Source organism: Bicyclus anynana, chromosome Z, assembly GCF_947172395.1.
Source record: "Bicyclus anynana chromosome Z, ilBicAnyn1.1, whole genome shotgun sequence".
Lineage (NCBI taxonomy): Eukaryota > Metazoa > Arthropoda > Insecta > Lepidoptera > Nymphalidae > Bicyclus > Bicyclus anynana.
The window spans coordinates 18,016,732-18,029,876 of NC_069110.1; the positions used below are offsets into that span (position 1 = coordinate 18,016,732).

Here is a 13,145-nt window from a genome sequence, read left to right on the forward strand (position 1 = left end):
ATCGTTAAAGCGATTCCAGACAATCAGGTGAGAATTGCGAAAACGTTGAGTTTTCTCAGGTTGGTGAGTCTAATAACTGTCCTACTTATAACTCATACGCATTTACTTGACTTCTGGCTACCAAACACATAGTACAAACATCATTCGAGCCAAGTGTCAAGTTAATCCGCACGAGCTGTACAGTAGGTAACGTCTTAAATTAATAAAGTACCTAATGAAGATATTTAAAATCATAATGAGAGGTTCAAATGCGTCTAGAGGAGAAGCCCGCAACAAACGCCAGGTATTTCTTATTATAACTCAGTGTTCATCATTATTAACAACCCATAATCAGCTCACTGTTGAGCACGATCTCCTCTCACTTCGAGAGGGGTTAGGCTTAGTCCACTACGCTGGCCCAATGCGGATTTGCAGACTTCACACACCTAGAGAATTAAGAAAATTTTCAGGTATGCAGGTTTCCTCACGATGCTTTTCCTTCAACATTTGAGATACATGATATTTAATTTCATAAAATTGACACACACACAACTGAATAGTTAGAGGTGCATGTTCCGGGCCGGATTCGAACCTACGCCCTCCGTAAGGCAGAGGGCTATCACGCCTCATACGTACTCACAGTATTACCTATTTCAAAACAAATTAACTGAACTGCTCTTTTATGTTGGTGGGCTTATACTGGTGGTGGAATACCGACTTCTTAACTTAGGACTGATACTCAGAACGTCTTGGGAAGAAGAAAACTCAATAATTTCACCAGCCGGGACTGGTATTCGTAGCCGATCGTCCGGATGTTGAAATAAAAAAAATGTGGTAAATAATAAAAAAAAAATAGTGGAGGCAAAGTAGATGTGACTGACGTAAGTGCATTTGCTTGTCGCACCGCGGTACGCTGCGCCCCGCGGCTTTGCCTGCGAAGACGAAGAGGCGGCCCGGCAACTATGACCTTTTTTTAACCGACTTCCATAAAGGAGGAAGTTTTTTTCTTCATTTATTCTTTACAAGATAGCCCTTGACTACAATCTCACCTGATAGTAAGTGATGATGTAATCTAAGTAGGATGCGGGCTAACTTGTTAGGAGGAGGATGAAAGTCCACACCCCTTTCGGTTTCTACGTGACATCGTACCGGAACGCTAAATCGCTTGGCGGTACGTCTTTGTCGGCAGGGTGGTAACTAGCCACGGCCGAAGCCTCCCACCAGCCAGACCTGGACCAATTAAGAAAACCTCAATCGGCCCAGCCGGGACTTCCGTCTTGTAAATCCACCGCGCATACCAATGCGCCACGGAGGCCGTCAAAACAGACGCCACGCGGTCTCACTCGCGTGGTTCCCGTTCCCGTAGGAATACCGGGATAAAATAACAGACTATAGTAGCACCCAGGGATAGTCTAGCATCCCAAGAGTGAAAGAATTTTTCATATCGGTTCAGTAGTTCCGGAGCCTATTCAAAGTTAACAAACAAACAATAGACAAAGAGGCAGTGTGTGGTGTTGTAGGCGGTAATCTCTGGATCTACGGAACCGGTTTTAATAATTCTCTTACCATTAAAAAACCACGTTACTTGTGAGTTTCGCTATATACGGAGGTTTTGACGATCTCCGTGGCGCAGTGGTATGCGCGGTGGATTTACATGACGGAGGTTCTGAGTTCGATCCCCGGCTGGGCCGATTGAGGTTTTCTTAATTGATCCAGGCTGGTGAGAGGCTTCGGCCGTGACTAGTTACCACCCCACCGACAAAGATGTACCGCCAAGCGATTTAGCGTTCCGGTATGATGTCGTGTAGAAAGCGAGAGGAGTGTGGATTTTCATCCACCTCCTCACAAGTTAGCCCGCTACTATCTTAGATTGCGTCATCACTTATCATCAGGTGAGATTGTAGTCAAGGGCTAACTTGTAAAAGATGAAAAAAAATATACAGTCCCCGCCTGTTATACCTGAGAATAATACGAAAAATAAAATGATAACATTTTAGAAAAATAAACAATACTATTTTTTATCGAGTTCTCGAACCTGGGCCGTAAGAATAGAGCAACCTAACCACAGAACCAAGGAAAAGGTTATGTCATCAACGTTCGCAATAAATCGCTTTAATTACATGTTATAATAAACATTTCGTAAAGTTAATAGCTTTACACCAGCAGGTGTGTAGTGTGACACTTACATGGCCTTTGTGTCCCAATCGAAGACATACAGCCGTATGTTATGGTAGACGGACACAAAGTATACTTTTTGTACATATATTGTTAATTTTTTTTATAAAAGAATATTTGCCATATCTATATCTATACTTATAATTAAACTGGTCGAATTTTATACATTTATTCGCAATTTGAGATTTTACTTATACCATTAGTAACAACAGTACATGCACCTACAACTTTTCAATTGTGTGCATTTTAAGAAATTAAATATCACGTGTCTCAATCGGTGAAGGAAAACATCGTGAGGAAACCTGCATACCAGAGAATTATCTTAATTCTCTGCGTGTGTGAAGTCTGCCAATCCGCATTGGGCCAGCGTGGTGGACTATTGGCCTAACCCCTCTCATTCTGAGAGGAGACTCGAGCTCAGCAGTGAGCCGAATATGGGTTGATGACGATTAGTTACAACAAACGTAACCGTGGCATAGAGTACTACTAGCGCCATCTAAAATCTAAACTTAAAATACGAATTCTGTACATTTTGTACATTCTGTACATTGAAGATATTTTGAATTTTTTTATTGGAGGGACTGAGGGGCTGAGACTCGAGCTCAGCAGTGTGCCGAATATGGGTTAATGACGACGATTAAATAAATTTGATCTCACTACTTTATAACACAAACAGTCATAAAGATCAAGCCGTTTTATTTTAATTTCTGCGAGATAAATGGACAGTTATTAATTTTTTACACAAGATGAAACGTTTTTCAGCTCCACCTCTGCTATTCTGCTAATGTCATGTAGTTCATGTACTAGATGCTGTTGTGTCATATTTTCAATGTGACGTATGGAATCCTTTGAAGAGACTCGTGTTTTGTCATTTCTCAAAATGTGGACAAAACGATTAGGAATGCAGCCATTGATATACCTAATACACAAAGAACATCAGTAAAAATAATTTAGTATATTTAAAGTTATTATTTTACAATATAGATTATTATATAATATAAAACTTAGTTAGCTAACTATGGGTCTTATTAGAAGGCTCACAGTCACTCAGCGGGCGATGGAGCGAGGTATGGTTGGGGTTTCTCTGCGTGATCGAATTAGAAATGAGGAGATCCGCAGACGAACCAAAGTCACCGTTATAGCTCAGCGAGTCGCGAAGTTGAAGTGGCAATGGGCAGGCCACATAGTTCGAAGAGCCGATGGACGTTGGGATCCCAAGGCGCTGGAATGGCGTCCCCGCACCGGAAAGCGCACTTTTAAGGCGCTAGTGAAAGCTTTTCGCGAAGCTAACTTGTCTGGAGACTGGAGAAATGATTCCTAAGGATATCCCATACAAAATATAAAAAACTACATTTTATACTGGACTATAAATAGTTATAGTATGCGCGTTATCATCTGAGTCGTCCGGTCATAAAAGTCAAAAAAGATAGGAATGTGCAGCGCGCCTACCTGCGCACCCTAATTATCGATAAACGGCTACCTGCGCACGTGCTAATGATGAGTCAATAATGATTTGGACGATTATTTATTTAATACACTTAAATAAATAATCGATTCTGATTGGTCGGTTTCTAATGTAATTGCATTGCGTATTTTTTTTGCTATAAATGTGTTTACTGCAATTAAATAAATACATTCATGTGTTACTCGTTGCGCACTATGGATACTTTATTTTCTAACGTTGATCTGAAGAAATTACATGGCGATATTAGCCCTCAAGCTCGAACACTGATTCACAACGTATTCCTGTTTCTCAATGAATTGAAAAGTGATCCGAATAAAGTGGCTTCTCTAAATTTCAACAAACCACGTGAAATGGCCGCATTTTTAAATATTGTTAATTTTTTTAATTTTGTGAACAAGATACGATAATAAACTTTACTTATCGATAATATGTCTTTCATTGTTACACCCTTCACTAGACGGCTCCATAAGACCCATAAGTGCAAGCGAGATAGATATAGAGAAATGATTTATGGCCCTAAGACTCAGTTGTTAACGATAGTAGTATAGTCGCCTCAATAACTACAATGCAATCCGGTCTGGATTCAAATAGGAGGTCAAAGATAGACTGAAAAGGAAGAGGTTCTCAAGTTGACCGGTATGTTTTTTTTTCTTAAACTAACTCGTATGTTATTTCTTTCTGAATGCATATCAAGGAAGGCACCGAAGAATATTTTATGCGGTTGTAAATTAGGCGTTTAAGAGCGATGATTTATGTAAAGCTAGCGTCAGAACGTCATGCATACGTCCAATCGTCTGCACTAAGTCTGACGTCCGGTTTGCGATCCTGTAGAATTGGGATAATTGTCTAACAACCGTTTTCTAACCTATCTATCCACCATTTCGCTTGCTAAAGTTAAGAAAATCTATCTTTCTATTCTTATCTGCTTTTCAATAACTGACAGATAGTTTGGCTATGTAAAGATAATTTGACTGTTACTGATAATCGAGGATAGCTATCTATCCGTAATCTTGGGTTATTGAAAAAGTATTGGAAAAAGCCGTAAGTGTCTCATACATATCGATTTCTCAATTGTCAAAAATATCGAAAGAGCTAACCCTGTGAAGAGACACTCCTGTGAACCTTGGTGGTCCTTTACTAAAAAATTGAACACACATTCCCAAATGAATCATCTTCATCATTTACAATTTTATTAGGCTCACTTTTGAACACGAGTCTGTTCTCAGAAAGAAAGGGCTTAGGCTGATTCCACCACGCTGGCCTCCTCACAATGTTTTTCCGTCACCGTTGAGACACGTGATATCTATTTAATTTCTTAAAATGTGCATAACTGAAAAGTTGGTAGATACATGCCGCGGACCGGATTTGAATCTAGGTCCTCCGAATCAATGGCATAGGTCATATCGAATAGGCTATTACGGATCAAAATGAAAACTGTTGAATACTATTGAAAACATTCGGTGATGTCATATGCAGCTATCCCCTCTCTTATAAGGAAGGAGGCCTGGCCATGTGGGTCGCTAAATAGCCTGATTATGATGATATGCAGCTAAGAACAACAAATGCCAAGTCAGACTTACTCGTCTACCATGCCCTGTTTCAGTAACCTGGTTGCCCTGTCCTGCCAAACTCTTAGATAGGCATCTATAAGGTATTATGTTAATGCTGAAAACCATTGCGACATGTGGACCCCTTTAGGTGGTTGACACTGTATACAGTTCAACCTCGTCCCCTCGCAATGCTAATGCGAACAAACCGGCGCGCGAGTTAGCAGCGGGGCTCGACTCGGCCAAATTGAATGTGGCGTTGATAGAATAACTAAATTGAGCGTCGCGCTGTGAGCAATGAGACGTCCCCGCGAGTGCCGGGGCGGCGCAGCTGACATTGCTGTCATCGCGCGATTTATTGCGCGCTCCGAAATAACAGGGCCGCGGCCACACGCGACAAAACGACACATGAGACTGCGGCACGACGACCCTTTGACGCGCGAGTCGCAGCGACTTACGACTGGCTCGTCTGCGTACGGTCGCAACTTCTTCGCTGTCCGCTCATCAGTATCGACAGCGTCAGCTTTAATGCAATCATCATTTATCATCATCATTATCAGCCGATAGACGTCCACTCTAGAACACGTGTTCTGGAGTGGTGACCGCGTACCAGCAAGCGCAGTGTAGGACGCCCTCCAGCTAGATGGTCCGACGACATCAAGGTAGTGGGAAGTAGCTGGATGTGGAAGGTGGAGGTTCGTGTGTGGAGGCGCGCTTTTGGAAAAGCCTATGTTCAGCAGTGGACGAATACAGGCTGTTGATGTTAGACTGCTGGAATAAGCCTCTTACACGGGCTCTTCAAGCTCTCGCGCTGCCCGCATCAAGCGGCTTCCTGCAACACGCTTGCAATCTCGCTCCATCGCTCGCTGAGTGACTTTAAGCCTCCTAGTAAAGCCCATGAATAATGCTATAAGGCACTTTCCTCTTCTATATATTATGACAAGAGGATTAGGAGCGTAGAATAACCACGCTAAGGTTTAAGTTAGGATGACAATCTATTATACTGACTCGTTAGTCCAGTGGTTAACCCACGTGGCTTTAAATTATCATGTCCTAGGTTCCAATGCCGGTTCCCAGATTCGGGTGTGAGCTTCTCTTTCTATAAGAAGTTCTCAGTAAAAAAATCAGCTCGAAGTCTAAAAGTCGATAGTGTTATACCCTGGTCCTTTAGAGAGCGCGTTAAGCCATCGCTCCCAGTCCATTATACCATCTGATCGTTATCACATTTTATCATTACCATCTGATAGTGTTCGTTACAATCGAGTATTATTACTCAAATCCTGTCATCTGACATTGGAATAGCGTAGTGGGTGTCCACATCACTCTAGAGAGAGCTAGTATTTTATAGGTAGGGAGGCCAGCCTATAAGAGGAGTGGTGGTGGGAGGAGGAGATAGAGTGGGTAGATAAAATAGGATAAATGATGATACTGCTACAACATTATCAGATATCACTTAAAGAACAGGTTTGATATCCTAATCAACTTGTCCTTCGAAGTAAGGGGCTGTGACACTACCAATTTCCCAATTTGCTATTAAGAACTTCTTCTTCTAAGAACACCCCAACTTCCTAGCTTCAAGCTGCCAATGACAGTTTCTTTGAAAAATCCAGTTCTATAGCCCTACTTCAGGACCTCATGAACCAGACTTACCATCGAACAAGCCAGTCACAGTTCTGTAATAACCAATATGTTCTTTTTTTTAAGAAATAAAGAGAAGAAGCAGTCTGTTATCGGTGGTAATATAGCGACATCTGTTGAAAAAATAAAGGATCCTCCATAAGTAGAATGACTCTATTTGCTAAACAAAAATGACTCACTCGTCTCTCTCTCAGCTAGCTCGGCTCACTCGCCACTTGCGATGGGAGCGCTTTCAGTGATAAATTATCTCTTATTTTAGAAATCCTCATTCACACCTAACGCTCGGCACTCAATCCGCATACGCCAAGAGCTCACGTTACATGTCAACTCAGGCCACATACTTGCAGTTGTCAATCTTTAAGTAAGAACACCGTACACCCTCCCTCGATAAATTTTCTATTCAATAAAAAAAATCGATTCATATTAACAGTACCTGAGATTCGCGCGTTTAACCAAACAAACTCTTCAGCTTTATAATATTAGAGTAAATTAAAGTAAATTGATGAAAGTCTTCAGTTAAAACTGCGAGTCTGTTAAATGAGTCTTTAGTTAGTTTATCAGTGCAGCAAATTACTGCAAATGATAATAAAAAAATATTTGATTTGACTTATTCTTTGCCAGCGTTGTGCAGAACTTGATCTCTGTAATAATAATTATTTACCCATACTAGTAGACGCTCTGCAGTTCCACCGGATTAGTTCCTCGATATACTACGATGTAATAAAGCTTATGTTACTTGTACTTGCTCATAATGTAGCTTTCGATTGATGCAAGAATATTTTTTATCGATTCACCTGTTTAGCCGTGAAAGCGTAGCTAAGAAAGACTACTTTTGCATATATCTTGATGCTGAATTCGTCTCCTAGAACTAAATTATACTTAAAGAACTGTCCTGGGATGTGTATCAAAATATTTAACCGCATTCCGAAAGATATTAAAGCGTTACCTATGGCACAATTTAAAAGAAAATTATACGACTGGTTGATAAGTAAAACCTACTATAATGTCAAAGAACTATATCTCGTATCTATGGAAGTATTGATTAGACGGATTAAATAACATTGTCAATAGTAGTTTAGGCAGTCCGCTCCTACACTAGTGCGACAGTATATCGCCACTCGCGCTCTCGTCACCGCAATGACGCCCGTGAGTAATTATTTCTGTTTGTATGATTGAGATTAATCGGTCAGGATTTCCTTTTGGTTTTATTCTAATGTCTCTTTCACTGAGATGCGCTCATTACGTATGTAGATACGTGGTAGCCGATACTTCAAAATTAAAATGTGACAAATGTAAACCAATATTTAGAGGAAATTGAAATGAAAAACCCCCTCGTATTCATCATCTACCATGCATTGTTTTGTTGTTTATTATGCACTTTGTTATATGGGTTCGTAACAGGTGCAGTCCATAACATATGCTACGGTATCATCATTCTCAACCCATATTCGGCTCATTGCTGAGCTCGAGTCTCTTCTTAAAATGTTAGGGGTTAGGCCCATAGTTCACCACCACACTGGCCCAATGCGGATTGATAGACTTCATACACGCAAACAATTATTAAAAAAAATCTCTGGTATTGAGGTTTCCTGAAGATGTTTTCCTTAAACGTTTGAGACATTTGATATTTAATTTCTTAAAATGCACACAACTGAAAAGTTGGAGGTGTAAGCCCCGGACCGGATTCGAACCCACGCCCTCCAAAATCGGAGGCGCAGTTCATATCCACTGAGCTATCACGGTATATTATCCAAATATTTTTATAGATAGTAACTGCAGTTCGCCGTTAAACTACTAGATTTACGGTCACGGTCGGTTTCACCACGAAATAATGAATTCTCTGCATTTCACTTCTGTAATTTTAAGGGTTGCATAGTCCACAGTCATGTCCGTCTGTCTGTCCGTCCGTCCGTCCGCGGTTTAGCGCAGAGACTATTACTACTAGAAAGCTGTGAATTAGCATGAGTATGTACATTAAAAATGTGAACGAAGTCGTAAAATAAAATCTTGGAATAAAATATTGTCATCTAGACCTCGGTTTCTCAAACTAATAAATAAATTTGACTGTTGAAGAAAATAACGTTTTTATTTTAATAAAAGGTAATATTAATGTGATGGGTGTGCTTGTTTCTTGTCGCAAATGGATTCAATGTTAGAAGTAATTTTGGACAATTTTAACCTTAATTCTGAGTTGGTATCAGTTACGTAAATCTTGTTGCGAACCCTCTGCCGTCGAATGGTGAACCCCTAACCCCGTACCCCACATTGAGAAACCTTGATCTAGACAATAACAAAACTTGTGAACAGCCTATCAGACACTTATCATATGGTGGTAAAAGCGGCCATAATTTTGATAACTCTACACAATTATGCTGGTTTAATCAAGCCAAATCGAACTATAAAACTAACAGTAAATTCTGTTTGTTTCAGGATCCTTTCACGGTATGTCACTGATCTGACGCAGCAGCCAAAGGTCGATCGAGACTACAGGCTGAAGCCGCTTGGTGGCTTCGGTGTGTAGTCTCCAACAGACTATTGAAAAATGAACTTTTTTTCCATGTCCCGTCGTCGGCACCTCGTCGCCTCTCTTCAGGGTGTAAGTATAACTTATCTCTAACAAAGTATAATTTTTAGTCCGCGTGAAATTTAGGTTTTTGCAAAGCCCGCGGGTACCATGAATGTTTCTGGGATATACTTAGCCTATGAGTTAAGTCATTGTATAATCTATGCCTATTTCAAATTGGTTCAGTAGTTTCTACTTGAAACAGCAACAAACATATAAACAGCCATTGAATTTTTTTATTAAAATATTATTTGATCTTTCGAAGGTCCTTTTCCGTGTCAAGATCTAGCTATCGCGGAAATTGCCAAAAAGTCCATCAAGATCAACATTATCAGCAGATGGACGTCCATTGCTGGACATAGGCCTCTTGCATGGACCTCCCAGCACAACGGTTTCGTCATCATCATTCGTCACGACCTGGTGACGTCAGAACCTCGTCTTTGCCGGTAAATATGCTAATGACGATGCTTACTCAGTATGTTGTATGTTACATACATTCGTGTTATAGCTTTGTGTAACATCGCCGTAAGTGTTATAGCCCGGTGCTAGTACTCCAGTCGTACGCTCGTCGCACTGATTGCGTTCGCGTGTCCGTCAATTAAGATCCGCGGCCATGCATCTCGATAATTAGCGGTTGTCTCCGCCCGCGCCAAGAGCCCACGGCGCTTGGACGCGTACCGACCGGCCGGTTAACACATAACTTTATTTATTTATCTGAATCTATTTATTTATTTTACTGCTAGAGTATGCCCCGCATTTTCTCGTAGGACATAGCCTATGTTACTCGCTAATCTTTTGGTGCATAATAAAATATAATCTCTTGCGGACTACAGGAGGCTTAAAATACGCACCACGATATATGTATAGAGATGAGAAAAATTGTTTTACCCGAACAAACATACATACATTGCAAGTTGGGGTGAAAGAGTTGGGACTGGGACAATTACACCACTATTTATCAACAATATGTTTTGTGTAGTTTACGTCGTTGACTACTACTAGGTTTACTAAGTTGCTAACATGCGACCATGGAACAGAAATATAGTGTAAGTTTCGTCCAATGGCGTGGGAGTTGTCCCAGTCCCATCTCTTTTTTACCAATACAATGAAAGAGATAGCGGTATATCCGGTTGCGCCGCCATTGATTGAATTTACAGGAGGCATTAGATACGCACCACGACATATCGGGAGACGAGAGAAAGCCTCGAATTTAGAAGCCTCAATAGCTCAAGGGTATGAGCGGTCGGACTCATCACTGAGGGGTGGTGGTTCGATCCCCGCCCCGTTGATCTATTGTCGTACCCACTCCTAATACAGTCTATCACGACTACTTGGAGGGGATTGGGTCATATTTAAAAAATATTCTTTTAAAAAAAATTTGAATGAAGTCGATGAATAGCAGTAGAGACATATTGCTCTCTCTCGTTCGTTGCGTTGGGGCGAAAAAGATAGGATTGTGACAACTACGCCGTTATTAGTCGACAATATATGTTGTGTTGTGTATTTCGTTGAGGCAAGTTAACATATTGTTAGGTGTAGTGTTCTGATACTTGTGTCCAACGGCTCTTGCACTATGTATGTAGTTTGACAGCTAATTGATATCCGTGTCGAAGTGGATTTCGGATGTGATTAAAAGGAGACGAGCTAAGCTGGGCATTATACTGTGTGATTAGTGTCTTCGTGAAGCATCCGTTCCGGAGTGGGACGCGCTTGTATGGTGGAGAGAAGTATGTATGAAGTTTTATACTGGACAAAACCAGCTCCCATGCCAAGCTCGTAGTTCAATTATTCATCATCGTCATCATTAACCACCCATATTTATGACTGGCTCACTGTTGAACAGAGTGCAAGTGTTCTCTCAGAATGATAGGGGATAGTCCACCATGCTGGACGAATACGGAATGGCAAACTTCACACGTATTATTTCTTTTTAGTTTAAAAAAAATAGTTCGGCTTCAATAAGTGGATTAGTCAACCCCTTGAAGTTGTGGGTAAAATTCCCGAGCACTCTGTATATCTTACACTAGCGGATGCCCGCGATTTCGTCCGCGTAAAATTCACAAATCCCACGGGACCCATGAATTTTTCCGGAATGAAAAGTAACCTATGTGTTAATCCAGAGTAAAATCTATTTCTATTCCAAATTTCAGCTAAATCGGTTTAAAATTGTCAAAGTTAGATACGTTTTTCACACCATTCAACTACACAAAAAGGTATTTTTACAGAGCTTTAACCGACAAACACGATTACAACTCTGAAACATCGATATCATATACTTTGACAGAAAAATAACGTCTAGGCAGGTCCTTATGTGATCAGTCTAAGAATGATAATGGCAACATCCTGCCCGTGGTGCTGCTAAAGCCACTACGATCCTAATAATTGGCTACCGAACTTACCTACAGTCGAAGCATAAAGTGTGTCAGGCAGTCAACTAGTAGAGAATAAAAAAATACGTCTCCAGGATAGGCAGTGCATTATTGCATGTATGAAGTGCACGCCACTGATGTCAGGCCACCGCAGTCTTATAAAGGTCCATTTATATCTACAGACACAGTGCGTCACAGACAAGTAGCGTGGCAGACACTCACAGACACCGTCTATTCGCACTGCCCAGCAGGTAGCTAGGCTTAGGCTCACACTTAAAGTCCGTCCGTTTATATCAACAGACATTTGGCGTGCCAGACACGTGCCATGGCAGACAAAATAGTATTCTTCTATACATTGTTTATTAACGTATTTATATCTATCGTAACGCGGCCGCGCAGACGTTTACAGACTGTAGATATAAATACGTTAATAAACACTGTATAGAAGAATATTATTTTGTCTGCCACGGCAAGTGTCTGGCACGCTAAATGTCTGTAGATATAAACGGACCTTAATACAAAACGAGTTAAAAACCAAATAGTCTAAAACGCGGCATCGTTTGCGCCGACCTCGAACACAACATTGCTCTTTAACAAACCCCAAAATAAAATGACCCGCGACCATTTACAATTCCGCGCCGGAAGTCGAGCTGCTTTATGGCCACTTAACCTGCTCCGGCGAAAAGAAAAAGGTAAAATTATGTATAGGCATTAGATATATGTTTTTGTTCATGTCCGAGTAAGTGCCGATGGCTCCATACGGGACCAGTACGGCGACACCGGGGGATTGGGCGAGCGCAGAAGCATCGTCTGATGAGACCCGAAGGCTGAAAGAAAGACAGAGGACGGAACGACTCTCTTAGGGCGTCTCATGTGAGACTCAGACCTCGGCTTAGAGGATGTTATTGAGCAACATATCGGCTACATTTTGTCCCGGATGAAATCCATGGTTCCCGCGGTATTTGTGAAAAACTGAATCTCACGCTAACGAAGTTGCGGGCGTCGGTTTCTTTTAAATAATGAAATCCGTCTAGCGGTAGATCGTGCTAGAAAATGGGACTCTTTTACTCTTACACACTTCTTCTTTACTGAAAATATGGCAACTATGCGGTTAAAACCGTTGGAGATCTGGTATCACACTAATATTCTGAAAGCGAAAGTTTGTGTGTAAGTGTGAAAGTGTGTAAGTATGTTTCTCTTTTACGCTGCAGCTACTAAAGCTGAAATTTCGAATGGAAATAGATATTACTCTGGATTAACACGTAGGCAACTTTTTATCCCGGAAAAATCCATGGTTCCCGCGGGATTTGTGAAAAACTGAAATCCACGCGGAAAAGGCGCGGGCGTCCGCTAGTTTATTAATAAAAAAGCCAGTTGAGAAAATGCCTGATCGGCAGCGGCGCCGCGCG

The 13,145-nt window shown here is 41.2% G+C and overlaps 1 protein-coding gene across 1 annotated transcript in view; it reads left to right on the plus strand.

The window, feature by feature from the left end:
- Positions 1–9,407, plus strand: part of LOC112045729 (uncharacterized) — a 77,782-nt gene extending 68,375 nt beyond the window's left edge. Inside the window, exon 5 of the mRNA XM_052890839.1 lies at positions 9,235–9,407. Within this exon, the coding sequence (XP_052746799.1) occupies positions 9,235–9,258 (24 nt within the window). The 3' untranslated portion in view covers positions 9,259–9,407. The remainder of the gene's footprint in view (positions 1–9,234) is intronic.
- The last annotated feature ends 3,738 nt before the right edge of the window (positions 9,408–13,145 follow it).